The sequence below is a fragment of the Elephantulus edwardii genome, unplaced genomic scaffold (genome assembly GCF_000299155.1).
Source record: "Elephantulus edwardii isolate Elephantulus edwardi_28Jun2011 unplaced genomic scaffold, EleEdw1.0 scaffold00148, whole genome shotgun sequence".
NCBI lineage: Eukaryota > Metazoa > Chordata > Mammalia > Macroscelidea > Macroscelididae > Elephantulus > Elephantulus edwardii.
This window is the reverse complement of record NW_006399898.1, coordinates 472,064-492,191: the sequence shown is the minus strand read 5'-3', so window position 1 is coordinate 492,191 and position 20,128 is coordinate 472,064. Positions and strand designations below refer to the sequence as shown.

Below are 20,128 nucleotides of genomic sequence, written 5' to 3'. Positions count from 1 at the left end.
GTTCTGGTCAGTTGTCATGCCCTAGATGAGTTGATCTGGTCTTATCAATATTCTGAAGACAGCTGGCAGGATTCAGGTGGCAAGCGTTTTAGGTGTAACTCCCAAGCACAGATTGTAAGACTAGATTGGAGAGGGCAATAAGAAGGCTTTTGTTTGACAGGGAAACTATGCCGCTGCTGGACAAAGAGAAACTCACTCTTTTTCCCCAAATATATTACATTAAAAAAGCATTAGTCTTAACATTAGTGCAGGGCTATTGTGTCCACCAGCGGGAAAGAGAGTCCTCTGTCTGCAGTATCATAAGGTATGAGTTTTCTATTGCCTTACTATTAGCTGCAGCACCAACACTCTAAGAAGAGCTAATTCAAACAAAGACGAGACAGGAAATCATGAGACAGGAGAGGGTCCGGATCTACCAACATCAGAAGCAGCTCATGTCTCCAAAGGAAATCTGCAGTCCTCACGGCGGTGGAAGCCGGGTTAGCAGCTCACTGATCACTAGAGAAGCAGAGTGGGAACTGCGTGTACACACACACACACAGCAGTCAGGGAAATCAGACACACAGTGGGGAAACGTGGAAGGTAGGGGTCTGCAGACTCTTCAGTGAAAAAGGCAGATGTGCCACATTCTAATATTCTACTTAAAACATTTGCCTCGTCTGCACACAGCATAAATGGAAGCCGTCCTTGTGTGCTGAGCCATCTGCAAACAGGTTGCAGAGTTCTTCCAGACTTGCCTGCTCTAAGCATCTTTACCCACATGTGGCTGTGTGGACTGATTTTACAGCACCTTTTAGAAGGAGGCCTGGCGGCATGGTGAGTTGTGTCTGGGCTGCTGATCGAAAGGCTGGTGGGGTGAGCCGGCCAGCTTCCCTGAAGGAAAAGATGACGGTCTGCTCACTTTAAGAATTACAGGCTAGAAAATTCAGCGGAAGTCACCTTCAATCAGAATGGACTCGGGCTGTAGGTTTTCCTTTTGAGGGCAGATATGGTACCATAATAGTTACAAGATGTGTTTCCCAAGGAGTCCGTGAGTAAGTATGATGGTTAATGCACTGGCTGTTAAGTGAAGAGTTGAAGGTTCAAGTTCACGGAGAAGCACCTTGGAAAAAAGGACTGGAGATCTCCCGAAACATGAGCTCCTGGAAGCGCAATGGAGCTCGTCTCTATCCTAGAACATGAGGCCACTGAGAATCAGCCCATCCCCAACTAACACTTTGTGCACATCGTAGACACCCCAATACCTTTAGATTTATTGTCTAGTAATTAAGAACTTCAAAGCTCTACTCTGTTTTAATGTATTGTGAGAAAAATCTACAAAACTTCTATCTTGTGACTTTTCTAGTTAATTGAGGACCATCCAGATTTGCAACCAAGAAGTGTCAGGGGGCCTTTAATTCTCCCCCTCTGCAGAGGACGATGTTCTCCGGAACCAGCCAATGTGGAACTGAGACTTATTCCTATTTTGGGCACATTTCTAAAACAAAGGTCCAGACTTCCTGTCAGAGCCCTACCTGGGATGCAAAGGGCAGCGCAGGCCTGAAGGGCAAGAGTGGGAGGCTATAGGGGGGTCCCAAACACGCATGTGAGCATCATGCTCCAGTTCACACAAGGTTTCCTTACCATTTGTAAAAACAAAGGGGAAAACTGCTGGACTGGAAGCTTTATCAACAAATCTTGGATATATTTCTGATATTTCCTCCTCTTTGGTATAAAGACTCAATTAAAAAAAACACACTATTTTGGCAAAAGAGGAAGGGAATCAAGAGAAAAAGCTAAACACTGAGATAGTTCTAGCAACATAATATTTCATAATTCTCCCAGGAAAGATATGCTCATTGCCATAAAGTCAGAACTGACTCACAGCTCATCGTCCAGCGGGTTTTCCAAGGCTGTAAATTGCACATGAAGACACTGTCCACCTTCCGCCCCAGGAGCGGCTGGAGAACTCAAGCCATCAGGGAGGTGCCACCCTTGAGTGAACAATGCCATTCCTGATGGACTATGCCGTCTGTAAGAATAAAAGCAATAAAGCAAAACCAAAATTTTTAAACCCTCAAATTCATTGTTGTGCAACCAGAACTAACTCGTAGCTGGCCCACTAGTGGGTTTTCTGAGGCTGTAAATGACCTGAGCAGAGACTGTCCATCTTTCTCCCTCAGCGCAGCTGATGGATTGGAAATATGTGCCTTTGGGTTGGCAGTGCTACTCCTTAACCAGAAAAGAACAGAACAGTACAATCTGATAGTCTGCTGAAGTGCCATGTCAAGCACTTTCCATGGTCAGGGCCAGGTACCGACCGAGGAAAGATGCAGACTGACACACCTCTGTTCTGTCTTAACTGTGGAATAGGTGAGTTTCAGCTGGCGGCAAAATGGTGTTCCTATCAGATCTCCAATGTTAAAATAAAAAGTGACTAGGAATAAACGGCAACTGATAAGGTAAAGCAGCACTTTTTCTACCAGAAGAAGTAAATGTCACAGGAAGTAGGACTCTGGTCTTGAACGTCCTGCCAGCTCTCTCAGAAGGACAACAGCAGCTGTTCAATCAGTCAAAGCAATGCTGAGCATTGGTTCAATTTTCCCAGTAATGCATCAGATTAAGCATCGCCTGCTAACCAAAAAGTCAGCTGTTCAAATCCATTAGTTACTCTTCAAGAGAAAAATAAGGCACTGTTTCTGTAAAGATTACAGCCTTAGAAACACTATGAGGCAGTTTTATTCTGTCCTACCGGGTCACTGTGAGTTGCAATAAATTTGGTGGCAGCAGGACTGGGTTTTGGTTTTGAGTACTTCTTACGTGACAGAAGAACATGCCAGACAATGAGATAGCAGAGCTTGCCCATGTGTTAAGGGGAGGTTGTAAAGAAAAGCCAAAAGCTGAGGGACTTTATGTACTAAAGAATTTGAAGCAGTGTCAGAGAATGGACTATGAGGGGAGGAAGGATGGGATGAGTAGGAAACTGAGCCAAATGAAACCAGCTTGGAGTGGCCCAGCAGGACAGAGGAGAGCGGCCTATCACGTGACCAAGGCAGTGGCCTTTACGGAAACAGATTGCCTCATCTCTCTCCTGCTGAGTGGCTGTGGGTCTCAAGGCCTGACCTTCTGGTTAGCAGGCAAATGCATCTCCCATAGCACCACCAGGGCTCCTTGGGGTGAGTCACCCCGAGAAGGAAAGTGAAAGTCTCACAGGAAGAAGACACTGTGGCATGAGAAGGATTGCTGCGGAGGGCCGAGCACAGGGAGGAGGCCGGGAGAAGCACGGCCATTAGCTGCTGAAATCAATAACCCAGGAGCAGTATAGTGCCTCAGACGTTAAGAGGGAGAGAGAGGATGATCCGGGGTGGCAAAAGCATGGTAGTTTGTGTTCTTTCAAATCACAAGCCTGACTGTTGTCAATTACTATCCATCAGCTTAGACACCTGATGGCCTCACCAACAGCAGAGGGAAAGCTGCTCTGGCCTGCTTCTCCCTGACCGCCAGCCTGCATCCACTGGGGAGACCACCATGTGCTGATGTCTTCCAGTCTTACATCAGAAGATGCTTGGCTGTGCTCTGTCTGACTCTCACCAGGTGGCTTTTGAAAGCAGGCCTTTCTTCCTGGTCTGTCCTTTCTTCCCAGTCTGCCCCAGTCTGGAAGCTCTGCTAAAACCCATCTCCCAGGCATGAACGTGCTGTTATCTGAAATCCCAGGGGCCTTAGAAATGTGGTGGGAGCAGTGGGGCTCATTTGGTGTCAGCCAATGGCTGTCACATTGGGAGTGGGGGGGATGGCTGGAACATGGTATATTTTTCCCCTCAACTTTCACAGATGCCAGCAAATAGCTAGGATAAAGATGTTCTTATATTTTAGAAAAGCAAAACAAAAAAACAACAGCTAATATTGTTGCTCCTCATCTGCATAGAGGATGTAAGGACACAAGGAGCTGGACTGCAGAGTCCAGGTTCATTCTCTGGAGACCCAGTAGAGGTGTGAAGCACCCCACAGACCCTGTCCCCATCAGAGGCAGGCCACAGACACCCACAATGAGGACACCAGTGGTTTCTAAAGGCCTGCATTCCAGAATCTGACTGTGGACCATGCCCACTGGGCCAAATGACACCCAGAAAAACAGCACCGGCCTCTGCTTAAGAGCAGTGTGGCTTGGTGGTAGGGTCCTCTATTGCAAGTCGGCTCCTCACGTGGTGCTGTCACCCATCTATCAGGAGAGCCTGAGGGCTGCTGAGTAGCTTACAGTGGGGCTTCCAGACTACATAGAAAGGCCTGGTAAGCTAGTTACAGAAAGCTGCCAATGAAAACTCTACAGCTCTCAACAGTTCAGTCTGCAGCCCACAGTGAAGAGATCACAGGGCAAGCTTTTGTTCTGTCCCTACACAGGGTCACCACAAGTCTGGCCAACTCAGAAAAGGGTAACAGGTTGCTCACCAGCAAGGTGAGAACTCCTCTCACTTCTGACTTAAAGGCACAGTGGACAGAAAGAAGCCAGTGAATACTATAAAGATGGACTGTACTGAAAATGAAGAAAATACACTGAAGAGGACTTTTCTTCTATTTTCCAAAGAGAAATAAACAGATCTGGAAGGAGAAAGGACTATTTTCAGGCATGAACACCATCATCATCTCTCTCCCACCCACTCATACACACCCTTTCTGCCCACAGATGAAGATGAGGTGCAGACACTGAGACCCCGGCCTCCCAGCTTTCCACCCTCTCTCCCCCTCACTTCCATCCTCTCTCCCCCCCATACACACACACACACACACACACACACACACACACATCCCACTGCCCACAGGGATAAGTGAAGTGCAGAGACTGAGACCTCCCAGCCCCTACCATTGACACTTGTCAGCACTGTTAAGTCCTCTATGTTTTCTTAGCCATAATGGACTTGAGAGTTTAAGAGAGTTTGACTCTCCCTCAAGTGCACAGAAAAGGCATCAGAGGAGTGAAGTAAACTGGGGAAGGACACATCTTCTGTGGCCAACTGGAAAGCCAGCTGTCCTGCAGGGACATCCCTTCCCTGGCAACAGCAAAGAAAACTCGACCTAGGAAAAGCAGATTTCAGTCAGATGGAGAATGTCAGAAACTCCACTTTCTTCAGAGAACTGAGGTGTCCTGGGACCGAAATGATTTTGCACGCAGGCATTCTTTCCCCAGCAGATCGTGTTCCCAGCACTAAATGTCATACTCTTTTGTGTAATCGCTGGGTTGAAGCTCTGTGGCAGGACTGAACGCTGGCCAGCCCCTGGCTGATCCCTTCCTAAGCCACAACACTTCCTGACACGACACTTCCCCACACAGAGTGCACGCTGCATGCTGTTCTGCCAGAGCCAACATTCAGCCGGCTGCTGCTAGCGTGTAATCATAGTATCTGGCAGCTGTTCCTAAGGAGAAAGAGGAGCCTGTCTGTTCCTATACAACATGCAGCCTTGGACGCCCCACAGGCAGCTCCTGTCCTACTGGGCCCCTGGGAGTCAGCGCAGCTGCAGTCCAATTTCAGCACACAGGTGTTGGCCCCTGGATGAGCAAACACCTTGTCTGCTGTGTGTGTTTTATCTCAACTTTAGAACCAAATGAGATCTTTCACCACTAAGGCCTGCACAGTGCTGAAGCAGCACAGTGACATTAAAGTCACCAGTAAGACAAATGCAATGCCAAGCTCACACAGTGAGGTTAGGGTCCCTATTAAGGCCTGTGCAATGAAGAGGTAGCTCAGCAAGGTTGGGGTAGAAGAAACATGCACAATGCAGATGTAGCTCAGTGAGGTCAGGGTCCTCAGTTAGACCTGCACAATGTCTAGGTCAGTAAACATACAGTTAGGGCAGCAGGCTACAAAGCACATACTAAAAGAAGAAGCCAGGCTAGAACATCCATGATAGTCAGGTAGATTAGAAAGGAATCTGGAGTTCCACTAATCTTTCATTTCAGGAATAGTTTCCTAGTGGTGCAAACAGCCCAGCTGCTAACATAAAGGTTGAAGGTTCAAACCCAGCCAATGACAGTGCGGAAGAAAGGCATAGAGAAAACGTTATAGAGCAGCTCTACTCTGTAACATGTGGGGTCACCAGCAGTGAGAATCACTCAAAGGCAACAGTAGTTCTGCTTTACAAAGCACCCCAAATCTTAGCAGTTTATGATAATTACACACATCACAACTTTAAGTGTTGGGATCTGAGCAGGGCTCAGCTGGGCAATCTTTCTAGTCCTGGACTGAGGTCATTTGTTGGTCCTGTGCTGCTGGATGGACTTAGGTAAAGTATCTAGGCATCTCCGTCCATGTGCCCAGAGCCTAAGTGGGCAAGGGTATGATACTGCGCCATCTGAGCCCTCTCCCTGTCCACATGTTCTCCCACAACAACAACTGGTCTTCTTAAAGGCGGCTCAGGACGTCAAGCACAAGTGTCCCAGGAGACAAGAGGTGGAACGTGCAAGGCTCGCAGTGATCTAGCCTCAGAGCTCCAGATCTTCACTCTTGCTTCTTCACTGGCCAAGTGTCACATCCCAGGGCCAGCGCTATCAAGCCAGTTCTGGCCCAAAGTGACCCATGTGTGTTCCAGTAGACCTGTGCTCCATGGCCATCAAGGCTTCTGTCTGATATACCTTGGGATGGGGATGGTCACAAATACCAATCTTTTATTGTGCTGCCCGAGGACTCCAGGGCAAGTTCACCAGCGGATGGATGAGATTCCCTATCTCAGCGGGAGTGGGCCAGAAAACACCCAGCCATCAGCACCCACCACCCTCCTCTCTCCTCACAGGAGGCGTTGAAGAATCAGCAGCTGTGGGTCAATGTACTGAGCAACTCGAGCAGGCAGTGGCACGGTCAGCCTCCCTTTTCAGCAGGTCTCTCTCCCACCTCTGCCCTCCACTGCGCTTAATGATGCTGCTGTTACATTTGCTGCCTTCGTCTTTAATCAATTCACTCTTCCTACCTTCAGAGCTGGCGAGGGCAGGGGATGCTGACACCTGGCCCCACTCTGCTGTCTGCCTGAGAAGATGCTGAGCCAGCTGCCTTCTCAGGTCATCAAGGCAAAGTGCCTGGCGAGCAGCTCTGAGCCCGTTTCATTGCTCTTCAGACAGTGAGCCTGGGTGGCCCGCCCCCTGTGTTAACATCAGCCCTCTCTCAGAGTGGATTGACATAGCTTAAGTCTTCAGCCACCTACAGAAATCCATTTGTGTATCCACTCATCCCAGCGTGTCTCTGGGTCACTGGGTTCTGTGTCTCAGCTCGGGCCTGGGCCTGCTCAGCGTCCACTCAGGCTCAGGTTAATGTACTGTTTGGTGGTGGTGGAAACTATACGACACTGATTACATTCAAGACGGGCAACCCTCCTCAGCTTCCTCCTCTGAGTCGCACGACTGTGAGCTTAACTCCTTGCCCTGAGCTTCCTTCCTGTTGAATCTTTCAAAGGGCTTCTGTCAATTTGACTCCATCTTGATACATCTTCTTCCGTTTGGAGGTCAACTCAATAGCATTTACATAGACAGTTGTTAGTGTTATGTGTTGTCGAGTTGAACTGACTCAGAGCTGACCCTCCAAAAGATTTTTGGAGGCTTTAAATTGTACAGGATTTTGTATTTTTGGAATACAAGGACTGTATTCTAAAATAAATTGTGTAAAAACTGCATCTCAATGCTAACAATTTAACGGCACTAATTTCACTCTTCAAGCTGAGCAACCTGCCCCCCAACTTTCCTGAGAGCCCCCTCATCTTTAAACTCACTGCCCCTAGGCCTCCACCCTATGCCTTTGCATTGCTCCCTAGAGATAGATCCTGACAGAGCACAGTGCCCACATTTTCCACTAGAGAAACTAAGTCGAAAACAAAAACCAAACCTAAACAATGCCCAAGCTCATTGTTGTCCAGTCAGAACCAGCTCCTAGCTGATCGTCAGTGGGTTTTCAGAAGCTGTAAATCACACTACCCTTCTTTCTCCTTCAGAGCAGCTGGTGGATTAGAACCGCCAGTGAGCTGCCACGTTCAGGTTGGCCGCATAACTCCCACCAGAGCTCCCTGAGCTAAACTAGTGATTAGTGTTAAGAGGACTACAGGGGGTATTTTTACTTTCAGGCTTAAAGAAGATCACAGGGAATAGTGTGAGAGAGAGTTGACCTGTGCTCCTATCTACACTCCTGGACACTTGTATAAGTTGAGAACTGAGATGGCAGCTTGCTGAGAGCTGTGGACCTTCCCAAGGGCACCCAGACAGGCTCTGCACCCCATTCACATCACAACCCTCTCCCACATAATCTCTGACTTGGAAACACCACTTCACTCTTGTATTTTAAAGCGTCATCCCTCGTGAGCATCACCAGACTGTGAAGGGCCGGGAGAGGGCGGCTCAGTGGTAGAGTTTGCGCCTTCCACGCCAAAGACTTCCATTCAATCACCAGTCACCACATGGAGGTGGGCCTGGGCGCTGCTGAGACACTCAGCAGTTTCATGAGAGCTTCTGGATTCTGATGGAGGCGGGGCTAAGAACTCAGATCAGCCCTTGCGGGGCTAAGAACTCAGATCAGCCCTTTGACTCTGGTCCCTGGAAGCAGTATGTACAATTTAGGGTTGTTCTGAAACAGCTAGAGACGAAGAGACTAGACAAGAAAGAGCCACACCTGGAAGGGTGGCCTGAGGCAGCCAAGCCTACTCACTGATTAAGAGGATCATGGCCAAGCATCAAGGCCCAGTCAGCACACCCACTGCGGCCCCAAATACAAGGGGACGTGGGACCTCTCTTTGGGGCCCCTTGGTGGGTGAGAGCATGCCGGTACGGGGTGGGGTGGGGTGCATCCCCAGGGACCATGGAGGCTCATGGTACTCAGGCCTCTCCCTGTTGTATCACACTATACACTGCACTCTCTCTGATTATAATAAATGGGTCCCTGAGCATAGGGAGAACAGAGCATAGAACACGACAAGTAAGTGTCCAACTTCATCTGGTGTCTGTGTGAAGAAGAGAAAGCCAAAAAAATAGTATCGTGGGATTTTGTCAAAGCCACATGAAGAACAAACTGCAGTTTACTGAGGCTCAGAAGTCTCAAATCCAAGAAATCCTGGACAACAAGGACAGGTACCATCTTCAGGTCCTCTGTAAGCACAAGAGCAGTCGAAAACAAGAAAAGCATGGAAACCCATAGAAACGATCCCTTGACTCCTTTTCACCATCAAGTATCAGTGACAATGACAAGGTCGGCAGCTGACCAGAGCCTTGTAATCTCTGCTCCCAACAGTCAAGTAGCATTTTCAAACGTCTGAACAAATGCAGCAAAGAGGCCTCAAATGTGTGGCACTGAAAAAGCAAGCACATGTTGTCCTCAGCCATGTGATGTGGCTGGTGGAGTATGTTCCATATTTTTATCAAAGGCCAATACCATATTCCTTGGTTCCTTCTAAAACAATGGAAAGTGAGACAGAACATATATCTCCATCTTTCCCAGCTGATATGAAGCTACTACAGCCTGGAATATTACAAGGTTCGAAAGGAAGAGATGTAGAGTTTTTGCCACTGCAGCTTAAAAGAGATAAATTCAAGGATGATCCAGTTGCACCTTCTGAACAGGAAAGTGTAACCCAGTTACAGAGGGGCTCTAGTGGCGTAACCCATAGAGAGCTGTGCTAGTAACCTAAAGTTCCCTGATTCAAATCCACCAGCAGCTCCAATGGAGAAGGATGGGCATTCTTCCCCCAGGTGATTTATAGTCAGTAAGAAAACTTACTGACTTTGATCTGTGCCAACTCAATGGCAATGAGTGAGAGAACGAAGTAAAGGGTTTTGTTTCTATGAGTTCTGTGAGTCACTCTAGTAAATTCTAGAACTCGCCAGGATCCCAAGAGCCAGCAGCAGCAAGGCTGGGTTTTCCTTGTTTGGTGGGGACAGGATGACAGAGTTCTGGCTTGTGGAGACCCAGCTCTGCATGGATAGGGTCTGAAAGAGAGCACCCACGTGGCTGATATCAGGCGACAACGTTGGAGAGTAGGAGGATGAGTTACCTTTGTGATCTGTACATTTTAGCTTTATGCCCATTATTAGTCATACAGTGGACTAGGAAGTAGGAGTTGGCACCCTACTTCTGAATAGTACACCCTGGGATCACAAGGGTCTGGTGTGCAAATGATCCAGGGGCCGGGGCAGCATCTCATTCATGGTACATTTGGTCACAATGACAACATGTGCTGTCAATTGTTCAGAGAGGCTGTTCAGAGACGCATGCAGGCCCTCACAGCTCTTCTATCTTCAGTGACAGATGGGACCCAGAGATGTTGCAATGGGAGATCAGTATCCCAGTCTACTCTCAAATGCACTGGCCTCAGTGAGTGCCTCCTCCCAACACACACCATGTGCTCATAGGGGGTGCTGTCCATCCGTGTCTCATGCACTGTCACCTGCCAGACCACGCTGACCCCTCAGCATAGAGGTGACACATACTTGATGCACAGTCGACACGCACCACATGCTCATATGGCTGTGCTGTCCACTCCATGTCTGTTATTCCATCACCTCCCGGCCCAGTTGACCACTCTGGGCATAGTCAACACACATCACATGCTCATATGGTTGTGCCGTCCATCCGTGTCTGACGCACCATCACCTCCCAACCCACATTGACCACTGGACATAGATCTGTTAATTAAGGGAGATATTTTCAGGAATCTCAGCCTCCTCAGTGCTTTCGGAGCACAGGACTGGGGGTGTCTGCACCTGCTCTTTGATCGTGCACTTCTGAGGATGCCACTTCCAGCTCTCTGAGCACTCAGGGCTCTCAGACTCCTCTCACACACAGGCAGGAGCTGTAGAAACTCTGGTCAATGGCCTAACCTTCCTGGGTCCAGCTTCCCTTTCTGGGGGAGCAGCTAATGACGACAGGCTGCCCCCGGAATGAAGAGCACACACTCGCCACAGTGCCTGGAACAGCATATCACAAGAGCCACGATCATTATCAGCCCAATGCCAATGGACAGACAACACTCACAAGCATGTCAGACATTGATCCAGCTCTATCTGTTATCACTTTGATGGGCTGGACTAAACGCATCACTTTAAAGCCAGACTAAACAGACGAACGAAACATGATCCAGCCACTTGGGCTTCATTGAAGCCTCACTACAAATGTAAAGATCTGTCCAGGATGCAAGTAAGCGGACAGAGACAAGACACGCTGACCACGATCCTGGGAAGGAGGCTGGAGGACCTGAGGGGCATCAGACGGGGGGGGGGGGGTGAGGGGCACTGTGACAATGAAAGGCACGGAACAAAATGGGCTGTCAACCACCGCATCCCCAGGGATCAGCCCCAGGTCCCCACCCCCACACCCCTCCCCCCACAATCAGCAGGTGTTCAAGTCCCTGATAGAAAAAGGCATATTGTTTACAGATAGTCTAAATATACTTAATTTTTTTGAGCAGTCTGCTATTGATTTTATTTTCTTTTTTGCCCCTGTTCTAAATTGTGGAGAAAACTGACACAGCAAAAGACACATCGAGTCAACAATTCCTGCACGTATAACCCAGTGACATTAATCACATTCTTCAAGTTGAATAATTATTCTTATCCTTTTTCAAGTCATCCTAGCACCCCTAGCAGTGTCTTCTAAGTAAAACCTCCCCTACCCTTTAAGTCATCTCTTCAACCCTGCATGGAAGAGACTGTGCCTCTCTCTCCCCTGTAGAGCCAATGCTGGATTTGAACCACCAGAGAGGCCAGCCTTCAAGTTAGCAGTAGAATTCCCTGCAGACCAGACTGGCAGGGCTCCCTCTGCTTTCAAAAGACAAACCAATGCCAAAGTTCCATAAAACAGCAATGAACAACTGAAAATGGAAACTAAAATACAGATATACCAGGTACAATACTATCCATATTCTCCCCAACTTAACCTCTGGACATAAATATTCCCAGGGGGACCCCAAGCAAGTTATTCTGTAGTTATCAGCAAGCTGGTCCTCCTTTTTAGTGGCAAGGAAACATACATACAATACCAAGCAGGACTGGAAAAGGGCAAGTTCATGACTGACACTAACACTGTGGTAACCAAGGCAGCATGGTGTTGGCCAGAGACAAACACACAGCTCGATGATGCAAAGACAGTCCCAGGCCAGATGGAGCCAAATGGTTCTGAATGCAGCACAAGGGGGTTCAGTGGATCCAAATGGATCACAGAGCTAAAGGTACAGTTCAGAACCATGCAAGTTACAGAAGACAGAAGCAATCAGTTCTACCCTGTGGCAAGCTGCTGAGGTTTATACATGTGATACCAAACACACTATTTTTGTTAAAAAGAAAAAAATTTGCTCTGGCAAAAGCACTATTAAAGTGAAAGGAACAACCTAAGATGGGGAGGAGAGACACAGAAAGCATGTATCCGAGAAAGGATTTGTATTTGGAGCATCCGAAGAACTCTCTGAACACAACAGTGAGAGAACAAACAGCTCAATTATAAAGTGAGCAAAAGATCCGCGCCGCCCCTCACAGAAGACGTGGAACAGATGGCCCACACAACACGGAAGATGCTCGGCGTCGCTTGTCATCAGGAAACTGCAAAGGGAACAACAGTGACATGCCTCTCCTATCTGTCACAGAGGCTGCTGTCACTGGCAGGAATCTTGCAGCCAGTGCAGACCCACAGCGACCCGTGAACAAGAGAAGGCAACGCTGCCCAGCCCCACGCCATCTCCTAGTCAATGCGGTGTGCCAGCTCAATGTTGTGGCCACTAGATCAATCTTCCCCTTTTTTTGCTGACCCTCCACTTTATCCAGGACAGTGTCCTCCTCCAGGGACAGGGCACATTATCTCTTGATGATGTGACCAAAGTCCATAAGGAAAGAAGTTTCGCCATGCTCACTTTTATGAGCATCCTGGCTGCACTTGTCCCAAAACAAAAACGGTCAGAATCCACAAGAGTGACAATCAATCAATGCTTGTTCCCTGTCAGGATATGCAGCAAGGAGCACTGGCAAGGACAACACTACAAGTTTTGGTGGGGTGGAGAGCAAAACCCAACAGTCTGCCTATGAGACACCAAACACGCCATCCTGGATGCATTCATGGGACAGAAGGCAGACAATGGGACCCAAAGCTACCAGAGCAGGTGAGGGAGCCTCATGGTGAGGAGGTTGAAGGTAGGGCATTAACCCAAAGACAGGCAACCAGAACTCACCAGCTGCTCCAGTGAGAACGGGGAGGCAGGTTGGGCATGGAGCCCTCTATAGCCTCGGAGACTGGAGGGAGGGCCACCTGGGGTCTGATGGGATCTGAGGCCAGGGGTGCGCTGGCCAGTATGGGGCTGAAGTGCTCAGTTTAAGGAAAGGGGGTTTAAAGTCATCAGCTGCTCCTCAGGACAGCCTCATGACAGTCCTCATGTCATGTCCTCGTGACAGTTGTCCTTAGAGACTGACAACCTTGGAAACGCTCGTGGATAGTGTCACCCTGCCCTATGAGGCTGGCAAAAGTAGGAATCAGCTGACAGCAGAGGGTTTTCAGTAAAGAACCTAAGTCAACATGGTTCCTGAATTCCCTCACACAGATCACACGGGCATAGGGTGTTTCTAGCAGCAGCGCTTGGTAAAGGGTGGGTGGGGTGCTCCATAACGTCTTCACATGGTAATGGCAAATCCAAAATCCCTCCTGAAGTACACAGTTTAAGAGAGAAGGAAGGAACCCCTTCCCTTCTGATTGTTCTGTCCCTGAACTTTCCAGTCCAGGCAACTCCGTCAGCCCCTCTTGGGGACTGTGTTGTGGGCATCATGGAAAGGTATCCTACCCTGTTCTCCTCTTAACACACCATCACAGCGGAGTGTGCTCTCACTACTAGTGGTCCCAGGGGTGTCGAAAACAGCACTGTCTCCACAGGGTTTTAATGCTGGAAGCTGGACCTTGCCCCTGCACGACCAGTGACAGGACCTCGGGGCAGGGTACTACGCAGGTCTGCACACAGTGTAGGTGACAAAAGCAGGACTCCCCTTGCCAGGAGGGGCAGGAGCCGCTTCTGCACCTGCCATGGTCAGCTTCTCCTGCGTTCAGAGACTGACCCTCTGTCAGGCTCGCACAGCCAAGCCAGAGCCCCCACCAGTATCCAGCCTGCAGCCCTTTTGCTCCTTTCTTCCAAAATGAACTCAGGTGGGGGTTACAGTCTGCATCAAAGAGTGCTCGTGGCTTCTGAGCAGACTACCTCTACTCCCCGTGAAGATCTGTCTGAGTTAAGAGCCTGGGCAGATCCGACCCCGAGCCCAGAGGTCCTCAGGCCACGCCACTCAAGCTTCCTAGGAAACCAGGACAGCTGCAGTCTGCTGTGGCCGCCGCTCCCTACCAGGCTCCAGCTTTGCACAGGGCAAGCTGACCAGTCATGGCTGGGGGCCTGGAGCCCTGTTGGTCTAGGACTGGCTTTCAAATAGTCTTCTTTTCCTCTTTCTCTTTGTCTGTCTCATTTTTGTGAAAACATCTCCAGGATGACAGTATCCTGTTGAAAACTGCCCTCACTCCTGACCAGTCCATGCCGTCCAGTGGGACCTGGCCCACAGGGGCCATGAAGGACAGAGGAAAGTCACCCCATAGGGCTTCCCAGGCTGCCATCTTTAAAGGAACAGACTGCAAGTCTTTCTCCCGTGAGCTTGTGAATGCATCTGAACAGTTAACCTCTCACTTAGCAGCCAAGTGCTTAACCACTGCATAACCAGAACTTCTTAATAGACACCCACACTGATGAAATAAATTCTGACTCACAGAGACCCCGAGGAACAGAGCAGAAGTGCCCCAATGGGTCTCCCCCGTCACCTTTACAAAAGCAGATGGAACTGCTGGTGGCTTCAAACCACTGTACTTTGAGTTAGCAGCCCCACATTCAATCCACCAATCCCGTGACACGTCACTGAATGTGCTGTGTTTCTGTGGTGTGTGTGTGTCTAACAGTCATCATAAATGCACTCAGCATGTTTACGCTTGCTGCCTTCTTCAAAGAAGCCCATCCTGGCCCCTCTCACAGGGAATCAGGCAGCACTCTAGCCCCAGATCCAGCTTTATCTTCACAGTCAGGCCCCAGGCCCTGCTGTCCTCAAGAAGGAAAGAAGAGAAGGGGAGCCGGTGGGGATGTATAAGCATCAGTCGAGGTCCTCCTCTTTCTCCAGACGCTGGATCAAGGACGGGAGAACTTGGGGGCCTCTGAAATCGGTGTTCTGGGAGGGGTGCGTGGAAGGGAGTGAGAATATCCAAGAAATAACTCAGGTGCTGTGGGGAGCTTCAGTTGTTCAGTGGGAGGAAGAACATTCTCTGAGATTAGAAAGGATGCTTAGCAATGAAAGCTCTCCTCCTCTGTGATGTCAGCCTTGGAAGAAATAAGCTTCAGGACGCAGAAGAGTGCAGAGATGACAGACAGCCTCATCTGGGTGTCCTGGTGCTCAGAGGGTTGGGGACACACACACACAGTACAATGTTAGCTGCAGCGCCCTTCATCACAGGGAGTGGTTGAGCTATCTCTCAGAGAAAATTTCAATTCAAGCTCCAGTGCATGCGATAGCCTCTTGATCATGCAAATGTGTTCTTTTCAACAACTGACAATAAAGCAATAAGGTGCCTTCACTTGGATAGTTTACCACAGGAAATGTGGTTCCCCAAGCAGAGCCCCTCCGTCCGCAGGGCAATGAACCACTGTGATGCCACTTACTCAGACCCATGCCCTGGTGCCGACAGAACGCATGGTGCCCCGAGTGGGTCAGGGAAGAAATGCCTTCCACAGGGCTATCCACAAAGCGACTGAGAGAAGCAGACTCCCAGGCTTGAACCACCAGCCTTTGGGTTCATGCTTCACGGTCTGCAACTCCTGGGGTCCTCCTTCCTGATGTAACCTGGACCGAGACAGGAGGTCTGAGTCTCATTCTGCAGAGAATTCATATCACAGCTGCAGCAGGAGTCCCAGGGGGCTAGTGCCCCCATCGGAAGTGAATGACCTGAGGCCCACTCCACCCTGGACACCCCAAGTGGGAGAGGACACCTGCTGGCACCTGGCTCTGGACCAGTTAATGCTGACTGCTGAGAGTCTGGAAATAGAAGCCAGGAGATTGGAGGAAAAGCCCCTAAATGTGTGACTGGACCCTGCAGGGTTCCTTTGAGCAGGCAGTCAGGCCTGTGCTTATCCTAGAAATGTGAAGACTGTGCCAAATTAGTTAAATCAACTTCATTAAGAAAAGATGTACTACTTTATTATTTTCAAAGTAAAGGTCAACAGCCTTCCAAGTCCCAGTCACTGCCAGCTGTATGGTAAACAGATCCGACTGTTTACTAAACAGTAATGAGAGTGCTTGGGGATACATGAGCACTGTGCTGAGGGGGGCTCTCAGAGGGACAGAGGTGGGGGGCCTGCTCACCAACAGGGAATGCACCTCCAGGAAAGAGTCACCCTGATCTGGTGTTGTCAGAAAAGCTGGCAGGCTCTGGAAAAGGGCACTCTTACTCTAACCAAAAAGTCAAAATCCTTGGCTGATAGTTAGGACAGTTGACTTTGAAGGCTTCACATGCACTGGCTTCTGAATCTGAAAACATCTGGATCCTTGAGCAAATGCAGCTCTCCAGGGTGCCACTCTGGTAGACTGTTACTGGTGACCAGCGTGGCCAGGCTGAGAAGGAGGTGTTTATGTGATGGCTGGCCACAACAGGGTGTACAGCCTTGTGGGAAATTCCATGCTGCACATACAACTGCCTCCAAGAGGAAAGAGCTGGACTCAGCTCTCGTTTTCTGGGTCATGAGAACATGGGACCACTGGGCCCAGGAACTGCGGGTCCAGGAATAGAACCTCAGCGGTGGGCAAGTCTGACGGAGGCAGCGTGTGAGACTGTGAGAGAAAAGCTCCTTTTAACTCTCCTTACCCACCAGGCCACGAGAGCCCCTGAGAACAAGGAAAGGCGTGCTCAACTCCTTACACTTGCCTACGAATAAGCAACAACCCCAAACTTTTGTAAAAGGCATAATAACATCAGCACCCTGGCTGTTCTGTGACACTTCAGAAATCTCTGAGTAAGAATATTTTCACAATCAAATCACCAAATTACAAAGAGGAAACTGGTACCAATGGTACAGTGAGAAGGACACTGGCCTTCCTTGAGAAATGATCATGCAACTCTTTTGACGGAAAAGAACGTTCCAGAGGAGCCCGGCAGTGCTGTGCAGAAGGTGCTGGATGCCACCCAAAAGGTCAGCGGTTCTAATCCAGCTGCCAGTCTCCTCAGGAACAGCAAGTGGAGACAGGGAGGGACACAGAGAGAGAAGAAAAGGTAGAAAGAAGGCAGAGAGAGAGAGAGGAAAGAAGGAGGGAGGGAAGGAGGGAAGGAAGAAAAAAGAGAGAAGGGAGAGTGAGTGAACAGTTATTAACCCAGACGGTGTTGGACAAGAGAACAGACGATTATCACAGATCCTAACGCCACACAGAAGCGGTTTCACATGCGTGGGAGGATCCACATACATGGTGCTCCTGCTCTCAGAGGCCATGGCACTGTCCTTCAGATCAAATGAGAGTGACATAGCAGCAAAGGCACCTCCAGTCAAATCCTTGAGCTATTGTCCTTGAACATGTCTCTGCTCAAAACAAACTACTGTGAGAACCCAACTCGACCACGGCCACCAGCTCCTCATGATCTCTGAGCCACTGACAGACCTGCCTTTCCCGGGGTGCCCAGTGCTCACCCCCCAGGCCTCGTGTCTGGTGTCTGACCATCTCTCTCTATGTCCCTCTTTTTTGAATACCAGGGTCTAGCTTGGGGTTCACAGCACATGGAGGACGCTTGTATTTGGAACTTGTTAAGCAGAGAACCTTACCAAGACCATACTCTCCCCCCCTTCTGATCACTGTGGCTGCCCCAACGCACCCCCCCCTTCAGGCTGGACGTGACGCCTGGCTGGACAACTCTGGCATCACTAAAACCTGTGGGTGACACCTGGACTATATGGCAAAAGATAGGATACCAGCATTCCCTGAGTGGTCTCTGATGGCTCAGAAAATAAGACCCTGTCCACACCCTGTGAACCTGGTGCCCATCTCACAGGCAAGTGGAGCTGGGACTCCTGGGGGAGCAGACACACACTGCGTCCCATCCACTGACTGTTTCCCTGGCCCTGTGTGGACCAAAGCCAGCACAGATACTCTGAAAACTCACCTCAAGGTGAAGTGGTCCTCCGTGATGTTCGTGGACACGGAAATAGGGAAGGTGAGCAAGTCCCCCTGCCTGGCGGTCCGTGGCAGGTAGTGGACGGCCACGTTGTGGTCCAGGCGCAGCTCTCGCAGGGCCGGTGGGCTCTGAGTCTGGTAAAGGAACACGCTCCCAATCCTCTGCAGGGGTGGCCCGGCTTCGTCCATGTCACTGTGGCCTGTCCGCTGACCACCACTAGTTCGAGAGCCGCCCTTGGCACAGTCGCCATGCCCGTCCCCTGGCTGCACGGTGTAGTAGAGCTCCACCGGGGTGCCCTCAGGCCTCTCTGCTGTCTTCTTCCTCCCAGCCACTACCGCAGGGGTGCTGAACCAGGCAGGGGGCAGCTCCAGCTCGGCCACACACAGCCCAAGTGCCCCCCGCGGCCGGCAGCTGGCCCGCACCTCTCGGGTCTCTCTGAAGGCAAAGACTCGCAGGCAGGGCAGCTGCTCAGCGGTACTGTGGTCATCCCAGTCCCGGCCCACGACATGAAACAGGACCTGTACGCGGGGCCGGCTCAGGGGCACTCTGTCCTGCAGGACGGTGGCCTTTAGCTTCCAATGGAGTGAGAACTGGCCGGCAGGCCCGAAGGGACTGGAGGGCTGCAGGAGATCTTGGGGCACGACCTGCTGGATGGAGAAGGGGCCATAGCTGGCATTGAGCAGGGGCAGCCGCTTGGACTTGTAGATGAGGAAAGACTCCACACGGGACTGCAGGCTCGAGTTCCTCATGATGTCCTGGTCGGCTTCCTTGAGAAAGAAGGCTACGTCGGCGTGCTGGATGTGGTAGGTGACCGGGAGGTAGGTGGGCAGCAGGGAGAACCTCTGGATGCTCTCCAGAATCCCACGACTCTCAGCCACTGCAAGGGAGAAAGAGCAGCGTCAGAGGTGCAAGGGACAGAGTGTCAGAGAAAACAGAGGACAGTGAAGAGACACAGGACTGAATGTCAGAGTCACAGAGAACAGAAGGCAGCATCAGTGACATGTTGGGACAGAGGGCAGTGTCAGAGGGCTACACTGGAGACACACAAGGACTGAGAGCAGCGTCAGAGACATGGTGGGACAGAGGGCAGCGTCAGAGATACATGGGGACTGAGAGCAGTGTCAGAGACACATGGGGATGAAGGGCAGCAACAGAGACACATGGGGACAGAGGGCAGTGTTATAAACACATGAGGACAGAGGGTAGCATCACAGAAGAGGTAACAGCGCCGTGATAGAGACATAAGTGATAAGAGACACTGATGACAGAGGACAGTTGCAGAGACCTAAGGGACAGAAGGCAGTGACAGAGACCCATTGAGAGGTTTAGGGAGCAGAGACTGACTGCACAGGAGAAAATATAAATATCCCTGGAGCCTGTGATGATGGTGTCCCACCATCATGTCCTTGGCACTATTCCTGTTAAAAATTTGTGATCTAAATTATTCCACTTCATGTTAAAAACATGGGCACACCTCAGAGATACTGCAGGTCTCACTCCAGACAGTCACAACAAAGCCAATACCATGATAAAGTGGGTCTTGTGAGGCATACAATTTCTTAGGTCGCATAAAAGTTATGTTGACTCTACACTACAATCTGTTAAGTGTGCAAATGCATGAGAAGTTGCCACCAACTTAAATTTTTTAAAAACATATTATCTGTGATGTGAAACAAACCAAAGTGTCATAAAAAAATTTCTCAGTCTAGATGAAATATGTTTACGGCACTGAAGTCTTTGGGGGAGAGAATATTTTCTATTTTAGGGCATTATGTTTATCGTAAGAGTACGGAACGAGGGTTGCAGAGTGGCTTATATTTGGGGATTGGGGGATGTGTGTGGGGGATTGTGTACCAATGAGGGAGTTTTTCTTTTGCGTTTGAAGGAGAGGAGCAAACGGGGGGGGGGGGGGGAGGGGTTTGTGCGTGGAGAAGGGTGCAACAATGAATGAATGGAATTCCAAAATCTCTGTAGATGTT

At 49.9% G+C, this 20,128-nt stretch overlaps 1 protein-coding gene across 1 annotated transcript in view; it reads right to left on the bottom strand.

The window, feature by feature from the left end:
• TMEM132D (transmembrane protein 132D) overlaps nucleotides 1-20,128 on the bottom strand; it is a 564,576-nt gene that overhangs the window by 379,136 nt on the left and 165,312 nt on the right. Inside the window, exon 2 of the mRNA XM_006894681.1 lies at nucleotides 18,138-19,026. Within this exon, the coding sequence (XP_006894743.1) occupies nucleotides 18,138-19,026 (889 nt within the window). The remainder of the gene's footprint in view (nucleotides 1-18,137; nucleotides 19,027-20,128) is intronic.